This window comes from Amblyraja radiata, chromosome 38, assembly GCF_010909765.2.
Source record: "Amblyraja radiata isolate CabotCenter1 chromosome 38, sAmbRad1.1.pri, whole genome shotgun sequence".
In the NCBI taxonomy this organism is placed as follows: domain Eukaryota; kingdom Metazoa; phylum Chordata; class Chondrichthyes; order Rajiformes; family Rajidae; genus Amblyraja; species Amblyraja radiata.
The window spans coordinates 13,477,551-13,503,264 of record NC_045993.1 but is presented as its reverse complement, the minus strand read 5'-3'; the positions used below and the strand labels follow the sequence as shown (position 1 = coordinate 13,503,264).

General features: G+C 48.2%; 1 protein-coding gene across 4 annotated transcripts in view; it reads left to right on the top strand.

Moving 5' to 3' along the window:
- Positions 1 to 25,714, top strand: part of sgsm3 (small G protein signaling modulator 3) — a 106,841-nt gene that overhangs the window by 30,208 nt on the left and 50,919 nt on the right. For all 4 annotated transcript variants that reach the window (XM_033013544.1, XM_033013543.1, XM_033013541.1 and 1 more), the window contains 3 exons: positions 7,791 to 7,898; positions 11,525 to 11,668; positions 19,944 to 20,139. In XM_033013544.1, the coding sequence (XP_032869435.1) occupies positions 7,791 to 7,898; positions 11,525 to 11,668; positions 19,944 to 20,139 (448 nt within the window). The remainder of the gene's footprint in view (positions 1 to 7,790; positions 7,899 to 11,524; positions 11,669 to 19,943; positions 20,140 to 25,714) is intronic.

The window sequence follows — 25,714 nt, the reverse complement described above, 5'->3', positions numbered from 1 at the left end:
CTGCGCTGTATCTCTAAACTAAACTGACCCACCATTAGTCAAGGCACTCAGGTTTGTCGTTCACATTCTACTCAAGAATGTCCTGAGTCAAGACATCATCGGAAGAAATGTCAGTGGAGCTCAACGCTGCAGAATGTGGCAAGGAGTAGGACTATTGAATTGTTGTTGAGGCAGTAGATAGTCATGGCCATGTATGCTGTATAGGTTTAATTGATTAATTGATTGAAAGAGACAACATGGAAACAAACTTTTTGACCCACTGAGTCCACGCCAAGCATCGATCACCCATTCCTACTAGTTCTATGTTATCCCATTTCACATCCTACACACCCTACGCACTCTGGGGCAATTTACAGAGACCAATTAACCCACAAGCACGCATGGCTTTGGGATGTGATAGGAAACCGGAGCACCCGGAGGAAACCCATTGTACAAACTCTGCACAGACAGCACCATAAATCAGGATGAGGATCTCCGGTGCTGTCTGTGCAGAGTTTGCACGTTCTCCCTGTGACTGCATGTGTTTCCTCTGGGTACTCTGCCCTCTGGCATTGTTGGCAGTAGCTCTAACTAGCTGCCCCACTGTGTCGCCCAATCTTATTTTTAATGTAATGTTATAGACCTTAATGAGAAACTTTAGAGATACAGCATGGAAACATGCCCTTCGGCCCACTGTGTCTGTGCCAACCAGCAATCACCTGTAAACTAGCACAACTATCATAGAGTCTGTCCTCACCTTCTCCATCATGGTCTGGTTTGGCTCAGCCACCAAGCACGACATCCGCATCGTTCGATCAGCTGAGAAGGTTATTGGCTGCAACCTTACCCCCATTGACGAACTGTACACTGCAAGGGCCAGGAAGCGAGGGGGTAAGATCATCTCTGACCCCTCTCACCGTGGCCACAAACTCTTTGAATCACTTCCCTCTGGAAGGCGACTCCGGACTGTCAAAGCCACCACAGCCAGACATAAAAACAGCTTTTTTCCACAAGCAGTAGCTCAACTCAACAGCCAAAAGTCTACCCTTTTTTTACTCTGGTATTTTATTTTCACATATTTAAATTCTAATGTTTTATTTTTAATTGTCTACTGTATATCGTGTGTTACTTGCGAGCAAAGCACCAAGGCAAATTCCTTGTACGTATACATACTTTGCTAATAAAATTTATTCTATTCAAAATTTATACTATTCTATCCTACACACCGGGGACAATTTACAATTTTTACAGAAAACATTTAACCAGCAAACCTGTATTTCTGGGTGTGGGAGGAAACCAGAGAAAACCCATGCAGTCACAGAGAGAACGTACAAACTTCCTACAGACTGGCACAGCGGTAGAGTTGCTGCCTTACATCGATCCGTACTATGGGTGCTGTCTGTACGGGGTTTGCGTGTTCTCACTGTGACCGCGTGGGTTTTCTCCGCTTGCTCTGCTTTCCTCCCACACTCCAGAGCGAAGGAATAGGTGTGTTAATTGTCCTTCTGTAAAAATTGAACATTGTCCTCTGTGTGTAGGATAGTGCTATTGTGCTGAGTCGACACGGACTCGATGGGCCGAAGGGCCTGTTTCTGCACTGTATCTCTAAACAGCACCCGTAGTCCGGATTAAACCCAGGTCTCTGGCGCTGTAAGGCAGCAACTCTACCGCTGTTAAAAGGGGTTGACAGAGTGTGTTCTTCCCAGTGCCACCCAGATGTAACTTTGTCCACAGATGTAACTTTGCCCTTACGTTGTCAGTCGTGCTGGGGCTCCGGAGAGCCACACTTGGTCAGGTGTTGCTTAAATGTTGCTCCAGGTATTTGCTGTAACACACGATGCTGTTGATTAGTATTAATCTCCCGGGCATATGCGTCATCGACTCTCACGTCAATACTATGAGCTGGCACTGGTGAGCAGGTGTCACCACTAACCTATTCGTCACTGCTTTCAGTTATGGAGATGAATGTGGGAGTGACTGGCTTGGTTAGGTCCAGTCTGCGTGTTTTGTGGCTGGCAATCAGCCATGTCAGCAGAGACACCCGTGAGATAGAGTGTTCAAGAAGGAACTGCAGATGCTGGAAAAATCGAAGGTGGACAAAAATGAAGGAAATCGGGTCCCGAAGGAAATAGGCAACATTTCGGGACGAAACCCGAAAGGGTTTCGCCCCGAAACGTTGCCTATTTCCCAAGGGACCCGAAACGTCACCTATTCCTTCGCTCCATAGATGCTGCCTCACCCGCTGAGTTTCTCCAGCATTTTAGTCTACCTAGTGAGATAGAGTGGGTGTCTATTTTTTGGGCGCAGGCCTTCAGCATGCCTGGAGTAGGATATTGTCAGGGCCCTCCTGTTCCACCCAGTGGACTCTGGGCTTAAGTTAGCAGGAGAGACAACTGCATTTGGGCCAATACAGGCAAATCAGACCAGCTCAGGTAACCACCGTGGTCAGAATGATCTAATTGTGCTGCAAGACCTGTTTCTCAGTTCAGTTTAGTTTATTGTCACATGTATGGTGAAAAGCTTCTATAATGGTGCTTCTTTAATGGGGAGAATGGGAGGAGGATTAAGCATATGATTGGAGCGGTACGGTGGTGCAGTGGTAGAGTTGCTGCCTCACCGCCAGAGACCCCGGTTCAATCCTGGCTAAGGGTGCTGTCTGTACGGAGTTTGTACCTTCTCCCAGTGGCCACGTGGGTTTTCTCCAGGAGCTCCGGTTTCCTCCCACATTCCAAAGGCGCAAAGGTTTATAGGTTAATTGCCTGCAGTAAAAATTGTAAAATTGTCCCTGGTGTGCAGGATCGTGCATGTCTATGGGAATCGCTGGTCGGTGCGGACTCAGTGCGCCGAGCTGTGTCTCTAAATTAAATTAAATTGAACTAAACTGAAAAGAATATCTGTGCCCATGAATATGAAGACAGACACAAAAGGCTGGAGTAATTCAGTGGGTCAGGCAGCATCTATGCAGGAAAGAAATACAAGATGCAAGATACATCTATTTGTCACGTGTACCAGTTGGTACAGTGAAATGTGTGGTCACCATTTAGTTGGCGAATAGTTGGCGTTTCGGGTCGATACCCTTCTTCACCACCTTCTTCAGTCTGAAGACAGACACAAAGAATCAGCATCTGCACAGTTCCTTCCAACACAGAAGTAAAATCCACATGGACAAAGATCAAAACGCACAAAAAGTCAGCCGACAAGAGGGTCTCGACCCAAAACGTCACCCATTCCTTCTCTCCATAGATGCTGCCTGTCCCGCTGAGTTACTCCAGCATTTTGTGTCTACCTACAGTTCCTCCCGGCCCATGACTATGAAGATGATCCAGAAAAAAGCGAGGCCGTTGTGGCAAAACTTGAGAGGTTGCCAGGAGGGTGCAGGATTTGACTGCGCAGTATAATCAGTGTCTGGGTTGAATATTTCCAGAAATATGCAAAGCTGCGTTGTATTCATCCTGTGAGTGTGCAGCTAATGTAGGAATCATTACAGCAGACCATAACTCCAAGGAGCCACTCGCCTAAGCAAGCATTTATCATGCGTGAAATATGAGATTTGAGTATAGGAGCAGGGAGGTTCTACTGCAGTTGTACAGGGTCTTGGTGAGACCACACCTGGAGTATTGTGTACAGTTTTGGTCTCCTAATCTGAGGAAAGACATTCTTGCCATAGAGGGAGTACAGTGAAGGTTCACCAGACTGATTCCTGGGATGTCAGGACTTTCATATGAAGAAAGACTGGATAGACTCGGCTTGTACTCGCTAGAATTTAGAAGATTGAGGGGGGATCTTATAGAAACGTACAAAATTCTTAAGGGGTTGGACAGGCTAGATGCAGGAAGATTGTTCCCGATGTTGGGGAAGTCCAGAACAAGGGGTTACAGTTTAAGGATGAGGGGGAAATCTTTTAGGACCGAGATGAGAAAAACATTTTTCACACAGAGAGTAGTGAATCTGTGGAATTCTCTGCCACAGAATGTAGTTGAGGCCAGTTGATTTGCTATATTTAAGAGGGAGTTAGATGTGGCCCTTGAAGGCAGGTACAGGATACTGAGTTGGATGATCAGCCATGATCATATTGAATGGCGGTGCAGGCTAGAAGGGCCGAATGGCCTACTCCTGCACCTATTTTCTATGTTTTCTATGTTTCTTTAAAGACAGAAACAGAAAATACAGAAAACATTCAGCGGTAGACAAAAGTGCTGGAGAAACTCAGCGGGTGCGGCAACATCTATGGAGCGAAGGAAATAGGTCTGTACGAAGGAAAAGGACCTATTTCCTTCGCTCTATAGATGCTGCCGCACCCGCTGAGTTTCTCCAGCACTTTTGTCTACCTTCGATTTTCCAGCATCTGCAGTTCCTTCTTGAACACGGGTCAGCGGGTCAGGCAGCAGCTGTGGAGAAACCGTTCACAGTTCAGGTCAAAGACATATAGGTTCAAGGTGAAGGGGGAAAGATTCAATAGGAAGCTGAGGGGTAACGTTTTCACACAAAGGAAGATGGGTGTATGGTATGAGTTGGTGGAGGAGGTAGTTGAGGCAGGTACTATTTAAGAAACAATTAGACAGGTACAAGGATAGGGCAGGTTTGGAGGGATGTGGAACAAAATGCAGGGAGGTGGGACTAGTATAGATGGGACATGTTGGGCAAATTGGGCTGAAGGGCCTGTTGTAAGCCTCAATGACTCCCAAGAACCCCTGTAAGAACTGATTATGTTCTGATTGTAGGATCTTTCCCATTCTGACGAAACCCCCCCTAAATTCTTTTCTTTTTTTCGGATTTCCAGCATTTTGTAAATTGAGGAAAGCCTGTAATCTTAGTGTGTTACTCATGTCCTGACTACGCGCCCTTCTGCCAATGATAGTCAATCTGTAGCCTGACCTATTGCATATTTTGATCACTGTCCATGTGGATTTTACTTCTGTGTAGGAAGGAAGTGCAGATGCTGGTGTAAACCGAAGATAGACACAAAAGCTGCAGGAACTCAGCGGGTCAGACAACATCTCTGGAGGATAGGAATAGGCGACCCTTTCCTCCTGTCTGAAGAAGGGTCTCGACCTGAAACGTCACCTATTCCTTCTCTCCAGAGATGTTATCTGACCCGCTGAGTTACTGCAGCTTTTTGTGCTTATCTTGAGATTTTACCTCTGACTGTCGATGACTGACTTCTCTCTTTCTCTCTCATATGCACAGCTATCCCACCTCCCCTTTCTCCCTCGTTGTTTCCCCAAGCATTTTTGCTCTGCAATGTTAATTCTCCTTATATATTGCGTTTCCTTGTCACCGTGTCCCAGTTGCTTTCACAACATCCAGCTCTTGATTAGTGCCTCTAATTTCCTGTATTACAATAGACAGGATATATTGCTGTAAGATGGTTGAAGTTTTCTTTAAATGGTCATTTTTATTTGCGCACCATTTTGTTTAGCTTTTTATTCTTAGCCAGTGTATCACGTCGCCATGGAGTCACACAGCACGCAATCAGCCCTGCGGCCTATCATGTCCTTATTGACCATCAGCCCCATCTCACCTCGTTCACACAAAGGGTGGTGGGTGTATGGAACAAGCTGCCAGAGGAGGTAGTTGAGGCAGGGACTATACTAACGTTTAAGAAGCAGTTAGATAGATACATGGATAGGACAGGTTTGGAGGGATATGGGCCATCACGGGCATGTGGGACTAGTGTAGCTGGGATATGTTGACCGGTGTGGGCAAGTTGGCCTGAAGGTCCTGTTTCCATGCTGTATGGCCCATATCCTCTAAGCCTTTTCTATCTATTTACCTGTCTGAATGTCTTTTAAATACTGTTATGGTACCTGTCTCAACTACTTTCTCTGGCAGCTCGTTCCATATACCCATCACCTTTGTGTGCAAAAGTTACCCTCAGTTGGTAGACCGTCCCCTCAACCCGCACGCGGCGTCACACACACACTAACCACCCCCACACACAAACCACCCCCCTTGATATTATATTAATATTATTCATTGGCTCCTTTTACCCCATCCCCATCCTATCCACTGACGCATAGCCCCCAACTCGCAGGCACATCTAGAGAGGGAGGCGGGGGGATAGAGAGAGAGGGCAGAGAGAGTGGGCAGAGACAGAGAGAGAGGGGCAGAGAGGGAGAGGGGGGAGAGAGGGGGGGGTGGAGGGATGGGGAGATGGAGAGGGAGGGATGGAGGAGAGGGGGGGAGATGGGGAGGAGAGGGTGGAGGAGAGCGGGGAGGGGAGGGGGAGAGTGGGCAGGGAGAGAGGGGGAGGAAGAGGGAGGGGGTGGGGAGAGGGGGAGATGGAGAGGGGGGGGGGAGAGGGGGGGAGGGGGGGAGAGGGGAGAGAGGGGGGGGGGAGAGGGGGGAGGGGGAAGGAGGGGGGGGGGGGGGGAGGGGGGGGGAGGGGGGGGGGGGGGGAGGAGGGGGGGGGAGGGGGAGGGGGAGAGAGGGGAGGGGGAGGGAGGGGGAAAGAGGGAGGGGGGAGAAAGAGAGGAGGGAAGGGGGGGAGAGGAGGGGAAGGGAGGGGAGGAGGGGGGGGGGAGGGGGAGAGGAAGGGGGAGGAGGAGGGGGAGAGGTGAGAGGAGGAGGGGGGGGGGGGAGGAGCTGGGAGAGGAGGCCTCGGTAGCCCAACCAAATTACATAGAAACATAGAAAATAGGTGCAGGAGTAGGCCATTCGGCCCTTCGAGCCTGCACCGCCATTCAATATGATCATGGCTGATATATTCAATATGATCATTACTGCGTGTTCAGCGACTTCAATCCAGAACCCTGGGGGGAGGGGGGCGACAAAATGACTGCGAGTCAGGAGGGGGGGGGAAGGGTGGGGTTAACGTAACTCATCAGCGGCTTCAATCCAAAGCCCGGGGGGGGGGAGAGCGGCTGGGCTGCAGGCGGGGCGGACAGCCGGCCGAGTGCGAGTTTGAAAACTACGCACCTGGCCATGAGGAGCAGAGCCATTGTGGCGCATCAGCTCGTTAGCTTTAACAAATATCTCAGATTTTAATAAAGAACTCGGGAAATAATAATTCGAATTTGCAGATGAGGCGATTTTCGAGATCATGAGGCAAATCTCTATCGGAATATGTAAAAATTTCACCGTTAGCGCATCGTGTTTTCGAGGAGATGTGAATCACAGAAAAACACACAAATACACACACAAACGCACACACAAATACACAAATATGTCCACATCCAAGATCAGAGTATAAGTATATAGATGTTATAGGAAATATGTTGTCAAGTTGGAAAGGATGCAGAGAATATTTACAAGGATGTTGCCTGCTCTCAAAGGCTTGAGCTACAGGGAGAGGTTGAGCAGGCTGGGACTCCCTATTCCTTGGAGCACAGGAGGATGAGGGATGATCTTATAGAGGTGTACAAAATAATGAGAGGAATAAATCAGGTAAACGCACAGAGCCTCTTGCCCAGAGTAGGGGAAGCGAGACCCAGAGGACATGTGTTTAAACTGAGTGGGGAAAGATTTAATAGGAACCTGAGGAAAAACTTTTTCATGTGAAGGGTGGTGGGTGTATGGAACGAGCTGCCAGAGGAGGTAGTTGAGGCGGGGAATATCACACCATTTAAGAAATATTTAGACAGGTACATGGATAGGACAGGTTTAGAGGGATATGGGCCCAATGTAGGGAGGTGAGACTAGTGTAGTTGGGACAAGATGTGGGCAAGTTGGGTCGAAGGGCTTGTTTCCACGTTGTATGACTCTGTGACCCTATAACCCAGGTTGTACACATAGAGATAGTTGGTTTATTTTATTTTCCCGGCTCATTTTGAGGTGCTGCAGTTTGTCTTATGGAGCTTGTCTCTCCCCAGATGTGGATGCGGTTGTCAGGAGCTCTACAGAAGAAACGAAATACTGAAACCTCATACCGTGACATCGTCAAAAACAGCTCCAACGATGGAGGCCTTGCAGCGAAACAGGTGATGGAGTGAGAGTGAATAACTTGACAACGTGCAGATAGTTCTGCTATAACATGGCTGATCTATCTTTCCCACTCAACCCCATTCTCCTGCCTTCGCCCCATAACCCCTGATAAAGACAAAGACAAAGGACATTTACTGTCACTTACACCAATTGGTGCAGTGAAATCTGAGTTAGCATGCAGCACACAAATAAGATTAACACAACACTATAGAATTTAACATAAAACATAAAACATCCCCCACAGCGGAATCAACGTTTCCCACTGTGAGGGAAGGCAGCAAAGTTCAGTCATCTTCCCCTTGTTCACCCATAGTCGGGCCTATTGAGGCCTCCGCAGTCGCCGCTACGGCGGCCCAATGTTTCAGGCCCTCCCGCCGGGATGATGGAGCTCCGGCGTCGGAAGAACACTCTCAGATACCCGTACTAATTAAGAATGTGTCAATCTCTGCCTTCAAAATATCCATTGACTTGTCCTCCACCGCCATTTGTGGCAATGAATTCCACAGATTCACCACCCTGTGACTAAAGAAATTCCTCCTTGTTTCCTTTCTAATGGTACGTCCTTTTCTTCTGAGGCTGTGGCCTCTGTTCCTTGATTCTCCCACTAGTGGAAACATCCTTTCCACATCCACTCTATCTAGCCCTTTCACTATTCGCTAAGTTTCAATGAGGTTCCCCTCATCCTTCTAAACTCCAGAGAGTACAGGCTCAGTGCCTTCAAACGCTCATCATACGTTAACCCAATCATTCCTAGGATCATTCACATAAATCTCCTCTAGACCCTCTTTATGATAGTTGTATTCCTAAGAAAACTTGTGTTACCATGTTATAAAAGCTTGTGTCAATGGGAGAAAGCAGGGTAGGGACTAGGGAGTTTCAAAGTCTTGATAACAGAGGTATTTTTCCCAACAGTATTTTCTGAAATGCTACACTTGTCGCTTTACCTCCCCCCTTGACTCCATTCAAGGACCCAATCAGTCTTCCCAGGTGCGGCAGAGGTTCACCTGCACCTCCTCCAACCTCATCTATTGCATCCGCTGCTCTAGGTGACAGCTGCTCTACATCGGTGAGACCAAGCGCAGGCTTGGCAATCGCTTCGCCCAACACCTCCGCTCGGTTCGCATTAACCAACCTGATCTCCGGGTGGCTCAGCACTTCAACTCCCCCTCCCATTCCGAATCCGACCTTTCTGTCCTGGGCCAGAGTGAGGACCACCGTAAATTGGAGGAGCAGCACCTCATATTTCATTTGGGCAGTTTTCATCCCAGCGGTATGAACATTGACTTCTCTAATTTCAGGTAGTCCTTACTTTCTCCTCCCCCTCTCAGCTCTCCCTCAGCCCACTGGCTCCTCCTCTTCCTTTCATCATCCCCCCCCCCCCCCACCCTCACATCAGTCTGAAGAAGGGTCTCGACTCGAAACATTGCCTATTTCCTTGGCTCCATAGATGCTGCCGCACCCACTGAGTTTCTCCAGCATTTTTGTCTACCTTCGATTTTCCAGCATCTGCAGTTCCTTCTTAACCATAATAATAGTGTAATTTTGTTTTGATTATGTTTCTGTGTAGCAGTATAAGATTATTGAAAGCCACTACATAAAAGCAGTGTTTTTTTTGGATGGCAGTAGATTACCTAATGCAAAGGTATATGGTTAGGAAATAAGGAAAATGATTTTGAACGAGTGGTAGAATGAAAGGTGGGAGACTGGTGAAGAGAGCATGGGAACATTGAAATAAGTGGGTGACAGATGTATGGGTGAGGCTTTCAGAAACACAAGGGCAAAGGCCATGGTGCGGTGAGGTTATATTATAAAGTGGAATTAGTCCTCCTTTGTGATGCAGGGAATGTAGCGTTGCAAACCTGGATAAGATTTCAGTGTTTTGTTTGAAAGTCGCTGGGAAGGAGATTAGAACAGTCAAATCTGCAGCAGAGTTGAGGTGAAGCCCAAGGCAGTGGATTCACTCTCACCTCTCTCTAACTGGATTAGCTTCCAAGATATACATGATAACTCGATGTTCTAAAGGGCCTGTCCCACTTGCACGTCATTTAGGCAGCATCATTTACGTGTCGTGACGCGTACGTGATACGCGTGTGGTGAGGCGTGGTGGTGTAGGCAGTGATGTGCGGTCGTGCGCGGCGCCCCAGGATTTTGGGATTCACAAAATCTTCGCGTGACGCGCAAATGATGCCCAAGTGGGACAGATCCTTCAGTGTCTCTGAACCTACAAACCTGTACTGTACCTCTTTGGAGTGTGTGAGAAAACCGAAGATCTCAGAGAAAACCCACGCAGGTCATGGGGAGACCGTGCAGACAGCACCCGTAGTCAGGATCAAAACCGGGTGTCTGGTGCTGTAAGGCAGCAGCTCTACCTGCTGCGCCATAGTGTTGCTTCATACCCCTCACCATAAACCCATGCCATCTGGTCTTCAACACTTCTGCAATGGAGCCAAGCTTATTACTATCCACCTTAATAATGCCAGTTATAATGTGTTATATACATCTATCAGGTTTAATAGGTGGAAAGAATTCATACCGAGTCCAGAGTTCAGAGCAACTCTCGGCCAACTTGGGAGAGGCCTGTCCCAGGGCAGATGCTCCCCGGTCCAAAGCATGGATTATATTTAAACTAAAGATAGACACAAAATACTGGTGTAACTCAGCGGCTCAGGTAGCATCGCTAGAGAAAATGGATAGGTGATATTTCAGATCGGGACCCTTCCTCAGACTGATTATATCGGGGAGAGGAAACAAAAATTGGGAGTGAATTAAAAAAAAGGGCAAATCGGGGCCGGCAACAGATATCCTCGTGTAAGGAGGTTCCCTGATAGGCTGAGTGTTGGATAGAGACAGGTGTGAAACCAAGAGGGATATATCATTGTGAACTGCGGAACTAGTTTGCCCACTTTTTGTGGAGGAGAGGGGTGAAAGAGGGAAGGGAGGGAGGTGTTTGTGATTTACATAAAATAAAATTCAATGTGTGTACCTTTGCGTTGTACACTACTTAATTAATCTGCATTGCTCAAGTTGACCCAACTGAACTTAGAGAAGCCATCGTTTGCCGTTTAGTCCGTCTGGTCTGGGTTGGATAGTGTTGAAGAAAACTTTAAAACACAACACAAAGATCGGGTAAGACGATCAAGACTTTATTTAAGAGCACCAAATACAGTGCTCACAGGGAGCGATCTAGGAGATTTCTCAACGAACAAAGATTCATCTATACAGAATTTTCCTTTGATGTTTAGTGCAGAAGGCACTTTTAGAATTTTTCATTCTTCCAAGTGTTCTTATAACAAATATACATTGTTCACCTCCGAAAAACACAGCCCAATTCCACACGATTACAGATAAGCAAATGTCCTGTTACCCTTTCGACCTTATTGTGTTGTTTATGATTGCCATTTGTCCTTTGACAACAGGGAACAGAATCTGACTAAAGTAGACTGCAGTGTGTTGCACAGGCTCAGTTTCAACATTCCTAAGTCACAGAATGATTATAGCACATGAGAGGACTTTCAACACTCTAAGCATTCTACCTATCCCTATCCCTTGAAGGTCTGCAATTTATCTTTGACAGTAGCCAAGTTCAAATGTTGCTGCTGAATTGACTATTTCTTTGTTTCAGATCGAGAAAGACCTGCTCCGCACCATGCCAAGTAACACCTGCTTCTCCAATATGGACAGCATCGGCGTGCCAAGATTACGGAGAATCCTGCGTGGGCTGGCGTGGCTCTACCCAGAGATTGGATACTGCCAGGGAACTGGAATGGTATGAGCCACGGTTTCTATATCTTTGATGTCCTTGATGATGGTGATGATGATGATGGTGAAGATGGTGATGATGGTGGTGATGGTGGTGATGATGATGATGATGATGGTGATGATGATGATGGTGATGATAGTGATGGTGATGATGGTGATGATGGTGATGATGATGATGATAGTGATGATGATGATGATAGTGATGATGATGATGGTGATGATAGTGATGATGATGATGGTGATGATAGTGATGATGATGATAGTGATGATAGTGATGATGGTGGTGATGATGATGGTGATAGTGATGATGATGATGATGATGATGATGATAACGATGCGATGACGATGATGCTTTATTGCCACTTGTACCTAGCTTGGTGCAGTGAGGTTCTTTATTTTTGCAGACAAAGTACACAAACGAGTTGCCACAAAGGCACCGACAAGGTTACAAAAAGCACTCATCACTTCTTCCCTTATTGGCGAGATAGGTGGAAGTTTATGTTCCCGGCATCCTAGCATTCAGTCATTTCCTTCACTTGCTCCCATTCCTTCCTGTCTTCTGACTTCCATTGCAGTCTGTTGCAAATCATCCCTCCGGTGTCCTGACCAATCTTAGTCCAGAGGTCAACAAACCTCCCAACTTGCACGCCATTGTGATGTGGGAGGCAACCGGACAACACCCGGAGGAAACCCACATGGCCACAGGGAGAACGTGCAAACAGGCCCTTTGGCCCACCGAGTCCACGCTGACCAGCAATCACTCCGTATACTAGCAGGATCCTACACACTAGGGACAATTTATGATTTTTTTTTACCGGCCAATTAAGCTACAAACCTGTGCTTCTTCAGACTCAACCGAAAACGTCACCTATTCCATGCAAGAGTGGTTGCAGGGTGATTTAGTTTAGTTTAGTTTAGAGATACAGTGTGGAAACAGGCCCTTAGGCCCACTGAGTCCGCACCGACCAGCGATCCCCGCACATTAACACTACCCTACACCCACTAGGGACAATTTACATTTATACCAAGCCAATCAACCTGCAAACATGTACGCCATTGGAGTGTGGGAGGTAACCGGAGCACCTGGAGAAAACCCACGTGGTCACAGAGAGAAAGTACAAAATCCGTACAGACAGCACACATAGTTAGGATTGAACCCAGGTCCCTGGTTGTGTGAGGGAGCGAGTCTATCTCTGCACCAGTGCCACCCTATTGCTTTTCTTGTGTGCTTGCATGGACGCGATGGGCCGAGTGGCCTTCCAAACCATAAAGATACATGGACGTAATCTGACACGCTAAATGTGTTCCCGAAGGCAGGGGCGGAAAACCTGGGGGGGCCAGAGGGAACACGTCCCCCCCATGTTTTGAGAGGTGGGGGACATCCCCCCCAAGTTTTTGTAATCCCGATTTTTAGCGCTGGATTGAGCCTCCGAAGCCTCGCGCGCATGTGTGAGTGTGCGCATGCGCGCGTGGCTGCCAAAAAATTGTGTCCCCCGTCTCCTCCATGTCTTGATAGCGAGTTCCGCTCTTGCCCAAAGGTATCAAACTCGAAACATCACCTATCTATGTTATCCAGATATACTGCCTGACCCGCTGTGTTACTCCAGCATTTTGTGTCATTCCACTCAATGTTTTATGGGCAGCGTGTCGAATTGTTTCAGAGCAGTGCCATACTGAGTCAACACATTCTAGGTGAGTCTCTGGATTAGCTATAACAAACAGGCGCTGTACTTGAAGGCGTTTAATAACTTGAACCAGAAGGAATGCATCTTAGCTTGTGGTGAGAAGTACAAGAGTGGGAACCGTAAATCTGCCAAACATCTGTAGATTCACCAGTGGGAAGTTGCCTTGAAACTGGAAGATTACTTATTTTGCACACCTGTTGAAATGGGTACTGGGAAAAACTCAGTAACTGCAGAGAGGAGGGGAGGGAGAAAGAGAGGAGAGAGGGAGAGAGAGGCGGAGAGGCGGAGAGGGGGGGAGATGCTAGGAGGGTAAATGCCAGAAGCAATGATCCGCAATAGATTATTTCGTTTAGTTTAGGTATAAGTAGAAACAGGCCCTTCAACCGATCAAGTCCGTGCTGACCAGTGATCCCCGTACACTAACCCTATCCTACACACTGGGGACAATTTACAATTTTTACCGAAGCCAATTAACATACAAAACTGTGCATCTTTGGAGTGTGGGAGGAAACCAGAGCACCTGCGGAAAACCCATGTGGTCACAGGGAGAACGTGCAAACTCCTTACTGACAGCACCCGTATTCAGGGTTGAACCCGGGTCTCTGGCGCTGTGAGGCAGCAGCTCTACAGCTGCGACACCGTGCCGCCCTTATTGTGTAGATTAATTTGAGAAAACCAGCAGAAGTTGTTGCAGGTGAGGTGCGTTTTATAATCTCAGTCGTGTTTGTAGCAGAGGGTCAGTGAAGGACGTGAAGCTGATACGCTATATCTCAACTTGCAGAAGGTTTTGATAAGGTGCGGTGCATCAGAGTTGACATTAGGATTGAAGGCCACAGAGTAAAAGGGACTGCAGATGCATTGGATAGAAATTGGCCAGCAAAGATAGTAGAAGTAAAATAGGGAAGTTCACAGGGGAGTTCCAGGGAACAGGTACTACTGCTTTTCCAAATCCACGACTCAGACGTGCACCACAGTGGCCAAATCCACAGATGCTCCAAAACTGAGATGTAGTGAGCTGTGAGCAGCATGCTGATGAATCTGCAGAGGTCAAATGGACAAGTAGGCTTAGTTTAGTTTAGTTTAGAGATACAGCGCGGAAACAGGCCCTTCGGCCCACCGAGTCCGCGCCGACCAGCGATCCCCCGCACACTGTTTTTAAGAAGGAACTGCAGATGCTGGAAAATCGAAGGTAGACAAAAGTGCTGGAGAAACTCAGCGGGTGCAGCAGCATCTATGGAGCGAAGGAAATAGGCAACGTTTCGGGCCCAAACCCTTCTTTAGACTGATGGAGGATCCCAGCACGCTATCAGTCCTCGCCGACCGGCGATCCCCGCACACTATCAGAGCGCGCCAACCAGCGATCCCGCACACTAACACTATCCTACACACTAGGGACAATTTACAATTATACCAAGCCAGTTAACCTACAAACCTGTACGTCTTTGGAGTGTGGGTGGAAACCGGAGCACCCGGGGAAAACCCACGCAGTCACGGGAGAAGGTGCAAACTCTGTACAGACAGCGCCCATAGTCAGGATCGAACCTGAGTCTCTGGCACTGCAAGGCAGCAACTCTACCACTTCACCACCATGCCGGCCTGGGCGCATTAGGCAGTGATGATGGACTAGTTCTGAGAAAAGTATAAGTGCTTTGTTGCCAAAGAAATGGTGGAGACAATACCAAGCGGAGGAGGCAACTCCACAAGAGGTAGAAGATCTGTGGGTCTGTGTGCTGAGCTCATTGAATATGGCAGGGCAGATGCAGGAGGTAACTAGAAGGGTCGACAGGATTGGGAAATGGAACCTGGGATTAGGGAAGGGAAGAGGTGGGATTGGGGTGCGTGGCCACTTGGACAGTCACCCTCGCTGTAGGCTGGTGGTGCCTCTGAGGCAACCCCATACTGGAATTCATTGGGCCATCACCAATGTTGCATGTTGCAGTTATTGGTGACGGGTGTACTGAGTGTTAATAATGGGACCCCCCCCCCCCTTCAATGACACCAGGAGACACCAAGCTCAGGGAAGGCAGAAGCCCGGCGGCACGGTGGCGCAGCGGTGGAGTCACTTCCTTACAGCGCCAGAGACCCAGGTTCGATCCCGACTACAGGTGCTGTCTGTACAGAGTTTGTACGTTCTCCCCATGACCTGCGTGGGTTTTATAGACAATAGACAATAGACAATAGGTGCAGGAGTAGGCCATTCGGCCCTTCGAGCCAGCACCGCCATTCAATATGACCATGGCTGATCATCCCCAATCACTAACCCGTTCCTGCCTTCTCCCCATATCCCCTGACTCCACTATTTTTAAGAGCCCTATCTAGCTCTCTCTTGAAAGCATCCAGAGAACCGGCCTCCACCGCCCTCTGAGGCAGAGAATTACACAGACTCACCACTCTCTGTGAGAAAAAGTGTTTCCGTTCTAAATGGCTTACTCCTTATTCTTAAACTGTGGCCCCTGGTTCTGGACTCCCCCAACATCGGGAACATGTTTCCTGCCTCTAGCGTGTCCAGACCCTTAACAATCTTATATGTTTCAATGAGACTCCAGAATGTACAAGTCCAGCTGCTCCATTCTCTCAGCATATGACAGTTCCGCCATCCCGCCATTTTCTCCAAGATCTTTGATTTCCTCCCGCACTCCAAAGACGTACAGGTTCGTAGGTTAATTGGCTTGGCATAGGTGTAAATTGTCCCTAGTGTGCGTAGGATACTGTTCGTGTGCGGGGATTGCTGATCGGTGGGGACTCAATGGGCCAAAGAGCCTGTTTTTGTGCTGTATCTCTAAACTAAACTAAAAACTAAACATGCTGAAAATCCACAATAGGGAAACTACTGAAGTTGCTCAACAGGTCAGACTGCATCGACTCAGGGAGAAACAGAATCGATTGTCATTGACCTTGAGAATGTTTCTGTTTCTGGTTCCTCATTTGTCAAAGATAGTATTGTTTTATTTTGGCTCATAATTAACACGGGATGAGCATGACTTCAGTTTCACTGCCCTCTTTCAGCTTGCTAGGGTCCACACCTCTTCACCACCCCCCCTCCCCACCCTGTGCCAAAACCACCATCCTAGTTACAGGCTGAGGCTGCTCGCGTTCAGCTTCTGCTGACAGCTGCACACGAGCTGCCTGGAGAGATGCGCCGGACAATGCGACTGGAATATCAGCCCTGCAGCAAAGTCCAAAGCCCAGATCAATTGTCCCTCACTTGTTGCTGCCTCTGACCTGTCCGTGATTAACGGGCGGCCACGGTGGCCCAGCGGTAGAGTCGCTGCCTTACAGCGCTTGCAGCGCCGGAGACCCGAGTTTGATCCCGACTACGGGTGCTGTCTGTACAGGAGTTTGTTCAGTTCTCCCCGTGACCTGCGTGGGTTTTCTCCGAGATCTTCGGTTTCCTCCCACACTCCAAAGGCAGACAGGTTTGTGGGTTAATTGGCTTGGTAATTGTGAAAAAACTGTGTGTAGGATTGCGTTAGTGTGCGGGGATCACAGGTCGGCGCAGACCAGGTGGGCCGAAGGGCCTGTTTCCGCGCTGTATCTCTAAACAAAAACCAAATTAAATTCAAAACTCTCCCCTCATGAGGTCACGAGAATTCAGATCTTGTTCACATTTGGAGCAAGTTTGATATAAGATCTGGAGGCTGAGGGATCCTGGTCGAACAAACTAGGCCGTTGTACCTCTTCCTCAGCCTCCTCTCTTTCTCTCCCCACTCCCAGCCCATCCCTCCGCCTCCTCCCCGTCCCTACGTTTCTCCTTTTCTTCTCCCCTCCTCTCTCGCTTCCCTTCCCTCTCTTCTCCCTCCCTCCCATCCCTCACGCAGATTATCCCCCTTCCCCCCCACTCCCTCTCCCCTCCCCACATCATCCTGGCCGACAGCACCAGATGGATTGTAGCCATTCAAGCAGGTAGCTCATCACCTCCACCTCCTCCTCAGAAGTTACCAGAGATAGGCACTAAATGCCTGCCTTGTTGGTGCTGTCCTGAACCCGGAATTAAATAAGAATCATTTCAAGCAGTGAAAGGGGGCAGTAGTTTGCCATGCCAACGTGCTGCTGTCTGGCATACGGAGTGAGTGAGCTATTTGGCAGGGCATGAAAGATGGTCAGTAGAGCTGATCGCTTGGAGTCGCTTGCTTCAGACAGCATTTTCATCGCTACCCACCTGGTGAGACCATAACATTCCTTCTACACCTCGCCACCATGTCAGCTTCCACACCTGGTGGACAAGTTAACCTCTGCCTGAAGCTAAGGATCATGAGAGGAATAGATCGGGTAGATGCACAGTCTCTTGCCCAGAGTAGGTCTTAAGATCATAATTAATTGGTGTAGAATTAGGCCATTTGGCCCATCAAGTGGAATTCCCTGCCACAGAGGGCATTGGAGGCCAAATCACTGGATAGATTTAAGAGAGAGTTAGATGGAGCTCTAGGGGCTAGTGGAGTCAAGGGATATAGGGAGAAGGCAGGCACGGGTTATTGATAGGGGGACGATCAGCCATGATCACAATGAATGGCGGTGCTGGCTCGAAGGGCTGAATGGCCTCCTCCTGCACCTATTTTCTATATTTCTAAGTCTACTCCGCCATTCAATCATGGCTGATTTATCTCTCCCTCCTAACCCCATTCTTATAGAATGAGGTCCCCCTTCATTCACCTAAACTCCAGCGAGTACAGGCCCAGTGCCGACAAACGCTCATCATAGGTTAACCTACTCATTCCTGGGATCATTCTTGTAAATCTCCTCTGGACCGTCTCCAGAACCAGCACATCCTTCCACAGATATTGTGCCCACAATTGCTCACAAAAGGACATAGGTTCAAGGTGAAGGGGAAAAGATTTAATAGGAATCTGAGGAGTAACATTTTCACACAAAGGGTGGTGGGTGTGTGGAATGAGCTGCCAGAGGAAGTAGTTGAGGCTGGGACGATCACATCGTCTCGACCGGAAACGTCACCCATTCCTTCTCTCCAGAGTAGCGGATGCTGCCTGTGCTGACGAGTTGCTCTAGCATTATGTGTCCAGCTTTTCACTGCACCCCAGTACACGTGGCAATAAACTGAACTGATTCAGAATTGTGAACGTTCAAGAAGGAAAGCTGCTGATGAAAGTAGTGACAATTGCCCAGTCGAGAAGAAGAGACGTGGGCGCCTGAGAACCCTGAGTTCTAGGTCCAGGAACTGCTTTGTCCCATCAGGTCATTGAACCACCCTACCCAAACCACAGCCCTACATCAACACTGATACACAATGGACTTTGTACCACCAGGTTTGCTCTGTGTACTTTGGGTTTTGCACTATTATGGTCTGGTTTACTTAAATAACTGATAACTTTGATGTATTTAGTTTTGTTGTTGATGCAATTAATATGCCTGTAAAGCTGCAGCAGGTAAGAATTTCTCAGTTCCGGCTCATATCCGGTGCATTTGACAAATAGACCCTTCAACTTTACAAGCATTTTAGTTAATTTCCAAGTCGAATTAGTAGTAAGGAAGGTGATGGCATTTATCTCAAGAGGTGCTGCAATACAAGCACAGACTGCATATGGCGTATTGTGAACAGTTTCGGGCCCCATAACTGAGGAAGGATGTGCTGGGATTGAGGAGGTTAACGAGAATGATCGTCGGAGGACTTACCATCGGAGCCTGTGATCCCTTGCCTGGGATCGACGCTCCAACCGAGGCCTGCAGATTTCACCATCGAGGAGCTCACCGTCTCGGGTACAGACCGGTGTCGGGAAGCCCCTAAGTTGCAGAAGGTTCGACCAGCCCCGACCCGGGGTCCGATCGCCCGGCGCGGGGGAGCTGACATCCCCCCGATGCAGGAGCTGATCGCCCCGATGCGGAGGGCCCGACCGCCGGCTATGGGAGCCAAGATCGTCCCGTCAACAGAAGGCTCGAGGCCCCCGACCACGGGAGAACAAAGAAGGGAAGAGATTGAACTTTTTTCGCCTTCTATCACAGTGAGGAATGTGGAGGAGTCACTGTGGTGGATGTTTATGTTAAAATGTATTTTGTGTGTTTTGTTGCTTTTTATTAGTACGACTATATGGCAAATCAAATTCCTCGTATGTTGTGAAACATACTTGGCTAATAAAGTATGATTATGATTATGATGATTGGTATAACATATAATGAGTGTTTGAAGAAACTGGGCCTGTACCTGCTGGAGGATGTAGGGGGAGACCTCATTGAAACTTACCGAATAGTGAAAGTGGATAAAGTGGATGTGGAGAGGATGTTTCCACTAGTGGGAGTGTCTCAGACTAGAGGCCAAAGCCTCAGAATAAAAGGACGTATCTTTAGAAAAGAGATGTGAAGGAATCTCTTTATCAGAGGGTGGTGAATCTGTGGAATTCATTGCCACGGACGGCTGTGGAGGCCAAGTCAATGGATATTTTTAAGGCGGAGATTGACAGATTCTTGATTAGTAAGGGTGTTGAAGGTTACAGGGGAAAGGCAAGAGAATGAGGTTGAGAGGGAAAGATAGATCAGTCATGATTGAATGGCGGAGTAGACTTGGTGGGCCTAATGGCCTAATTCTGCTCCTGGAACTCATGAGCTAGTTTTGCAGCGAAGTTTAATGCCTTGTTTTGGTGTCTGCAGGTGGCAGCTTGTTTGCTGCTGTTTCTCGAGGAGGAGGATGCTTTCTGGATGATGTGTGCCATCATTGAGGACCTGGTTCCTGCTTCGTACTTCAGCACCACACTACTGGGCGTGCAGACTGACCAGCGCGTTCTCCGCCATCTGATCGTACAGTACCTCCCCCGACTCGACAAACTCCTCCAGGAACACGACATCGGTAAGCCTTTTCAACCAGTCGCAGTCTTCAGTTCAGTTCCGTTTAGTTTATTGTCACGTGTACCGAGGTACAGTGCAAAGCTTTTGTCGCGCGCTAACCAGCCAGTGGAAAGACAATGCATGATTACAATCGGACCCTCTACTGTGCAGAGATACGTGATAAGGGAAGAAATGTTGCTGTGGGAGTAGAGATTTAAAAATGTGGAGCGATTGTAATATGTGATTGTGCTTCTGTGGCCAGCGCGCAAATAGTCCCCTGGGTTGGGCGCCATCTTGTTTTCACTTGGCAGACTGATGGGAAAGTTTCATGGTCACAGTGCGAGTCAACACCTCTGTAGCGGCAGATTTTTATATCGTTCAAGAGATTACTCCCTCTAGCCGCTAAATGGACAGCATGGTTAAGGGGAATGTCTTTTATACGCATGCGAGCTCACCGTCTGAGGCCTTCAGAGCTTCTTCACAGATAAGTCTTCAAACCACAGTCTTTTGATGAATAAATTCTTTATGGTTGATGAAAAACAATAAGGTACATCCAAACTTATTCCGACTCGTTACTATAATCTTCATCGAACTCCAGCATCGCTTTAAACGTTAGAAAACGCCTCGTGTCTCCGTTACACTTCGCAAGGTCAAAGGGTAAACCATGTGCTTCCAAACTAAACTAACAACTAAGCTTCTGGATAAGATACATAGCCCCAAACACACCCAAAAATACGTCATAAATTCCACCCACAATATAACGGGCAGTCTAACATTTAAAGACACAAGCCATCATTCATGACACACAAAACAAGCCAAATGGCCACTACAACCTCCGCCTCTTTTACCTCCACTTCAATCTCTCCTGAAGCATCTGTACCCTGGAACATTAGGCTGTCAGACCTGTCTCTCTTAACCAGGTTTCTGTAATGGCTTCAACATCCCAGTCGCACGTACCTATCCACGCCCTGACATCATCTCCCTTACTCGTCAGGCTTCTCGCATTAAAATATGCGCAAATCAATCCAACAGTCTTTCCTCGCTCCCTGCTTTTCTTTAGTTTTAGTTTAGTTCAGAGAAACAGACCCTTGGGCCTACTGAGTCCGCACCAACCAGCGATCTCCGCACACTAACACCATCCTACACACACTAGGGGCAACTTACATTTATCTGTGGAATTCCCTGCCTCAGAGGGCTGTGGAGGCAGGTTCTCTGGATGCTTTCAAGAGAGAGCTAGATAGGGCTCTTAAAGATAGCGGAGTCAGGGGATATGGGGAGAAGGCAGGAACGGGGTACTGATTGGGGATGATCAGCCATGATCACATTGAATGGCGGTGCTGGCTCGAAGGGCCGAATGGCCTACTCCTGCACCTATTGTCTATTATCTATTATACCAAGCCAATCAACCTACAAACCTGTACGTCTTTGGAGTGTGGGAGGAAACCAAAGATTTCAGAGAAAACCCACGCAGGTCAAGGGGAGAACGTACATACTCCGTGTAGATAGCACCCGTAGTCAGGACGCTGTGAGACAGCAACTCTATCCTTCCTATTCTGTCCACTGAACTTTCTTTCATCACCATCCATGCAATCTTTCAACTACGTTCGTCCTTTCCCCTATTCATTAGCCAGTTTGGCTCCAAACAATCAACGGGTCTGCTGCTGCGAGCTGCCGCTCCCGTTCCCACTCCCGCCCCGACCTGTCCACACCTGCCCACAAACTTGCTTTTTAAAGTTCCTCTTTTTCAAGATTTTAAAACTTTGAGATTTTGTAGCATTTACTTTCTCTTCAACCACTTCTACACAAGGTTAATTCCCAGGATGTCATATGTTGATAGAAGGGAGTGGCTGGGCCTGAATGCTCTGGAATTTAGAAGGATGAGAGGGCATCTTATTGAAACATATGGGATTATGGGATTGGACACGCTAGAGGCAGGAAACATGTTCCCGATGTTGGAGGAGTCCAGAACCAGGGGCCACAGTTTAAGAATAAGGGGTAGGCCATTTAGAACGGAGACAAGGAAACACTTTTTCACATGGAAGGTTGTGAATCTGTGGAATTCTCTACCTCAGAAGGCAGTGGAGGCTAATATTCTGGATGCTTTCAAGAGAGAGCTAGATAGGGCTCTTAAAGATAGCAGAGTCAGAGGATATGGGGAGAAGGCAGGAATCACAGTGAATGGCGGTGCTGGCTCGAAGGGCTGAATGGCCTACTCCTGTACCTATTGTTTATTGTCTACGAACATACTGTAGGCCACAATGCCCAGGCCTTTAGTTCATCTTTATTGAGATGAATTAAAATCTATTGAAGGCACCACGAATCTTCCTCCGCACTGGAGATCTTCCATAAAAGTCGAATAGGATCTCGTTAACAGCCACTGCAGTTAGATTTGAAACTTGTTCAGTTGGCCGTGTGGGTGGAACCCACACCATTAATTCAGTTGCAGTGGTTGAGAGCAGGGTTATTCATATCCCCAGTTTCAGCGAGGCGTTGCTTCCATTGCTTTGGCACTCCTCTACATCACTGGATAACTCCTCCGCACTGTTATTCCTGGCTTGAAATTCTTCTTCCCGGCGGCACGGTGGTGCAGCGGTAGAGTTACTGCCGTCCAGTAAAGATAGTTAGGCTGAGAGAGAGTGCGCTGGTGAATGGGAGACGGGGGGGGGGGGGGAGGCCTGACAGGAGTATGTGTGAGGGTGGGAGTGAGGCAGGAATGTGGGAAAGAGGAAGGGGAGCGTTGTGTGATGATCTGTGTGCCTGCAGTCTGTGGGATTGAGGGACGCTTTGCCCATTGACTCTGATATCAGCCAAGGGAAGTAGGTCGTGCATGACTGGGCTCTGAACAAACTCTCAATTTGCCGAGAGGAGAACGTTTTTTCAAAGGATGAGCAAAATCAAACTTCATCAACTGTAGGGTAGCTCGGTGATAGGGTTGCTGCCTCACAGCGCCAGAGACCCGGGTTCAATCCTGACTATGGGTGCTGTCTATACGAACTTTGTACGTTCTCCCGTGACCTGTGTGGGTTTTCTCCGATATCTTCAGTTTCCTCCCACACTCCAAAGACGTACGGGTATGTAGTTTAATTGGCTTGGTATAAATGTAAATTGTCCCTAGTGTGTGTGGGATAGTGTTAACGTGCGGGGATCGCTGGTCGATGCGGACTCAGTGAGCCAAAGGGCCTGTTTCCGTGCTGTATCTCTAAATAAAATTCTCAATTGCTACCCCAAATCATGCTACAACCTTTCTATCTTCAACAGTGAAGAAGACCACATATTTGTTCAATATCACAGCCATTTATTTACGTATTGTAATTCCACTTGTCTCTGTTTCCACAGACCTGCATTTATTTTTAACTGTATTTTCCTCACAATTTATTTCATGTTTTTTCTTATTAATTTCCCTTTTGTAAATTATATGTCTGCGTTGAATTTAATATTTTCTGCCAATTCCCAGGCTTGCAGGTAAACATATCTTCAATCTAATTAAACCCGTCACCTTTCAAGATAGCCATATTTTGGTGACTTTACCCATGGCTGCTTTTTCTTATTTAAAGTCCGTTTCTTGAAACATTTCTTCACATTATTGCCATCCATCTGCAATATCTAAATATCACTTTGCAGTCTATCTCAGCCAACTTGTTTTTCATTCACTTTGCTTTTTGCTTTCACTTCAGAAAACTAGTCTGGAATGTGTTACGATTTTGGAATCCACCAAGGGATTGTACAAGGGCCACAGGAGATGGGCGAGATATTAAAAGAATATTTCTCATCAGTGTTTACCATGGAGAAAGTTGTGGAAGCTAATGGAAATGAACAGTGATGTATTGGACCATATCCACACTACAACAGGAGGTCTTAGTTTAGTTGAGAGATACAGCGCAGAAACAGGTCCTTCAGCCCACCGAGCATGCCGACCAGCGATCCCCACATACTAAAGGGCCTGTCCCACTTACGTGTCCTTGGCACGCAAATTACGCGACCTCGTGGGCGTGTTGAGGTGCACGGGCATCGTATGGCCTCGCGGGGCCGGTCCCACTTAGAAGCGTGGAGGGGTATGTAGTTGTGCGCGACATCGCGCGAGGCTCCGAAATGTTGTAGTGAACGAAATCTTCGCGCGCCAACGGCCTGTCACATAACTGACGGCCAAAGTGGAACAGGCGCAAGACCGTGGCGTGGCGCGACCTCCAACAGCAGCAGAAGCAGGCAAACGATCGCCGAACTCGGCCTGGGGCTCACGGCCATTGTGGTCCGGATCCGCCCCCACTTCTACTCCCAGAGCGGGGCCAAGAAAATTGAAGATAGACACAAAATGCAGGAGTAACTCAGCGGGACCGGCAGCATCTCTGGAGAGAAGCAATGGGTGTCATTTCGGGTCAAGGCCCTTCTTTTAAAACTGAAGAAGAGTCTCGACACGAAAGGTCACCCATTGCTTCTCTCCAGAGATGCTGCCGGTCCCGCTGAGTTACTCCAGCTTTGTGTCCATCTTCAAATGACGTCACGTGCTCCAGATGGCTGTGCGTACGCATGTAATCGTGCCCGAGGTCGCGTAATTTGCGTGCCAAGGACACGTAAGTGGGACAGGCCCTTAACACTATCCTTCTCACACTTGGGACAATTTACAATTTTGCCATGCTGGTCACAGGAAGAACGTGCAAAGTCCATACAGACAGTACCCAATGTCAGGATCGAACCCAGGTCTCTGGCGCTTGAAGGCAGCAACTCTACCGCTGCGCCACCGTGCCGTCCACATGCATTAGTCAATAGACAATAGGTGCAGGAGTAGGCCATTCGGCCCTTCGAGCCCACACCAGATTTTGGTGCCATTTGTTATTTTCTCAGTGCCAGCCAAGTCTCAGAAGCACATAGAAGTACATAGAAGGGTAGGAATCACTGCTGCCTAATAGACTGAGTTTACACAGAACAGTACAGCAAAGGAGCGGGCCGTATGGCCAACGATGTCGGTGCCGAACATGACGCCACTACCAATTTTATCTGCCTGCCCATAACCCATATACCTCCATTCCCTTCATATCCTTGTGCCTATCCAAACATCTCCCAAATGCCACTATCGTATCTGCCTCCACTGCCATCTCCAGCAGCTTCTTCCAGGTACTCATCGCTCTCTTTGGGGAACAAAAGAGAAACTGGAGGAGCAGCACCTCATTGGGTAGCTTACAACCTAATGGCATTAACATTGAATTGTCCAATTTCAGATGCTTAACCTTCTAACAAACCCCCCCACTCCCCTCTTCCCTGCACAGACCCCTCATGGATTTGCACCCCTTTTCTCTCCTGCCCCCTCCCCTTGCTCCCTTCCACCTACATTCCTTCCTCCGGCTTCACAATTTGCAGCACTCCTATCCTTATCTCACACTATTTGTCTCTTCATCTCTGGTCTTTGTCCAACCATCTATTTACCAAACCCCCCCCCCCCCCCCCCCACACTTGTATCCACCTATCGCTCGGCAGGATTTGTCCTGCCCTTACCCTTCTTCCTGTTTCCTCACCCCCCCTCCTCCCCCCCCCCACCACCACAAGAAGGGTCCCGATCAAAAACATCCCCTATCCATGTTGTACAGGGATGCCACCTGACTCGT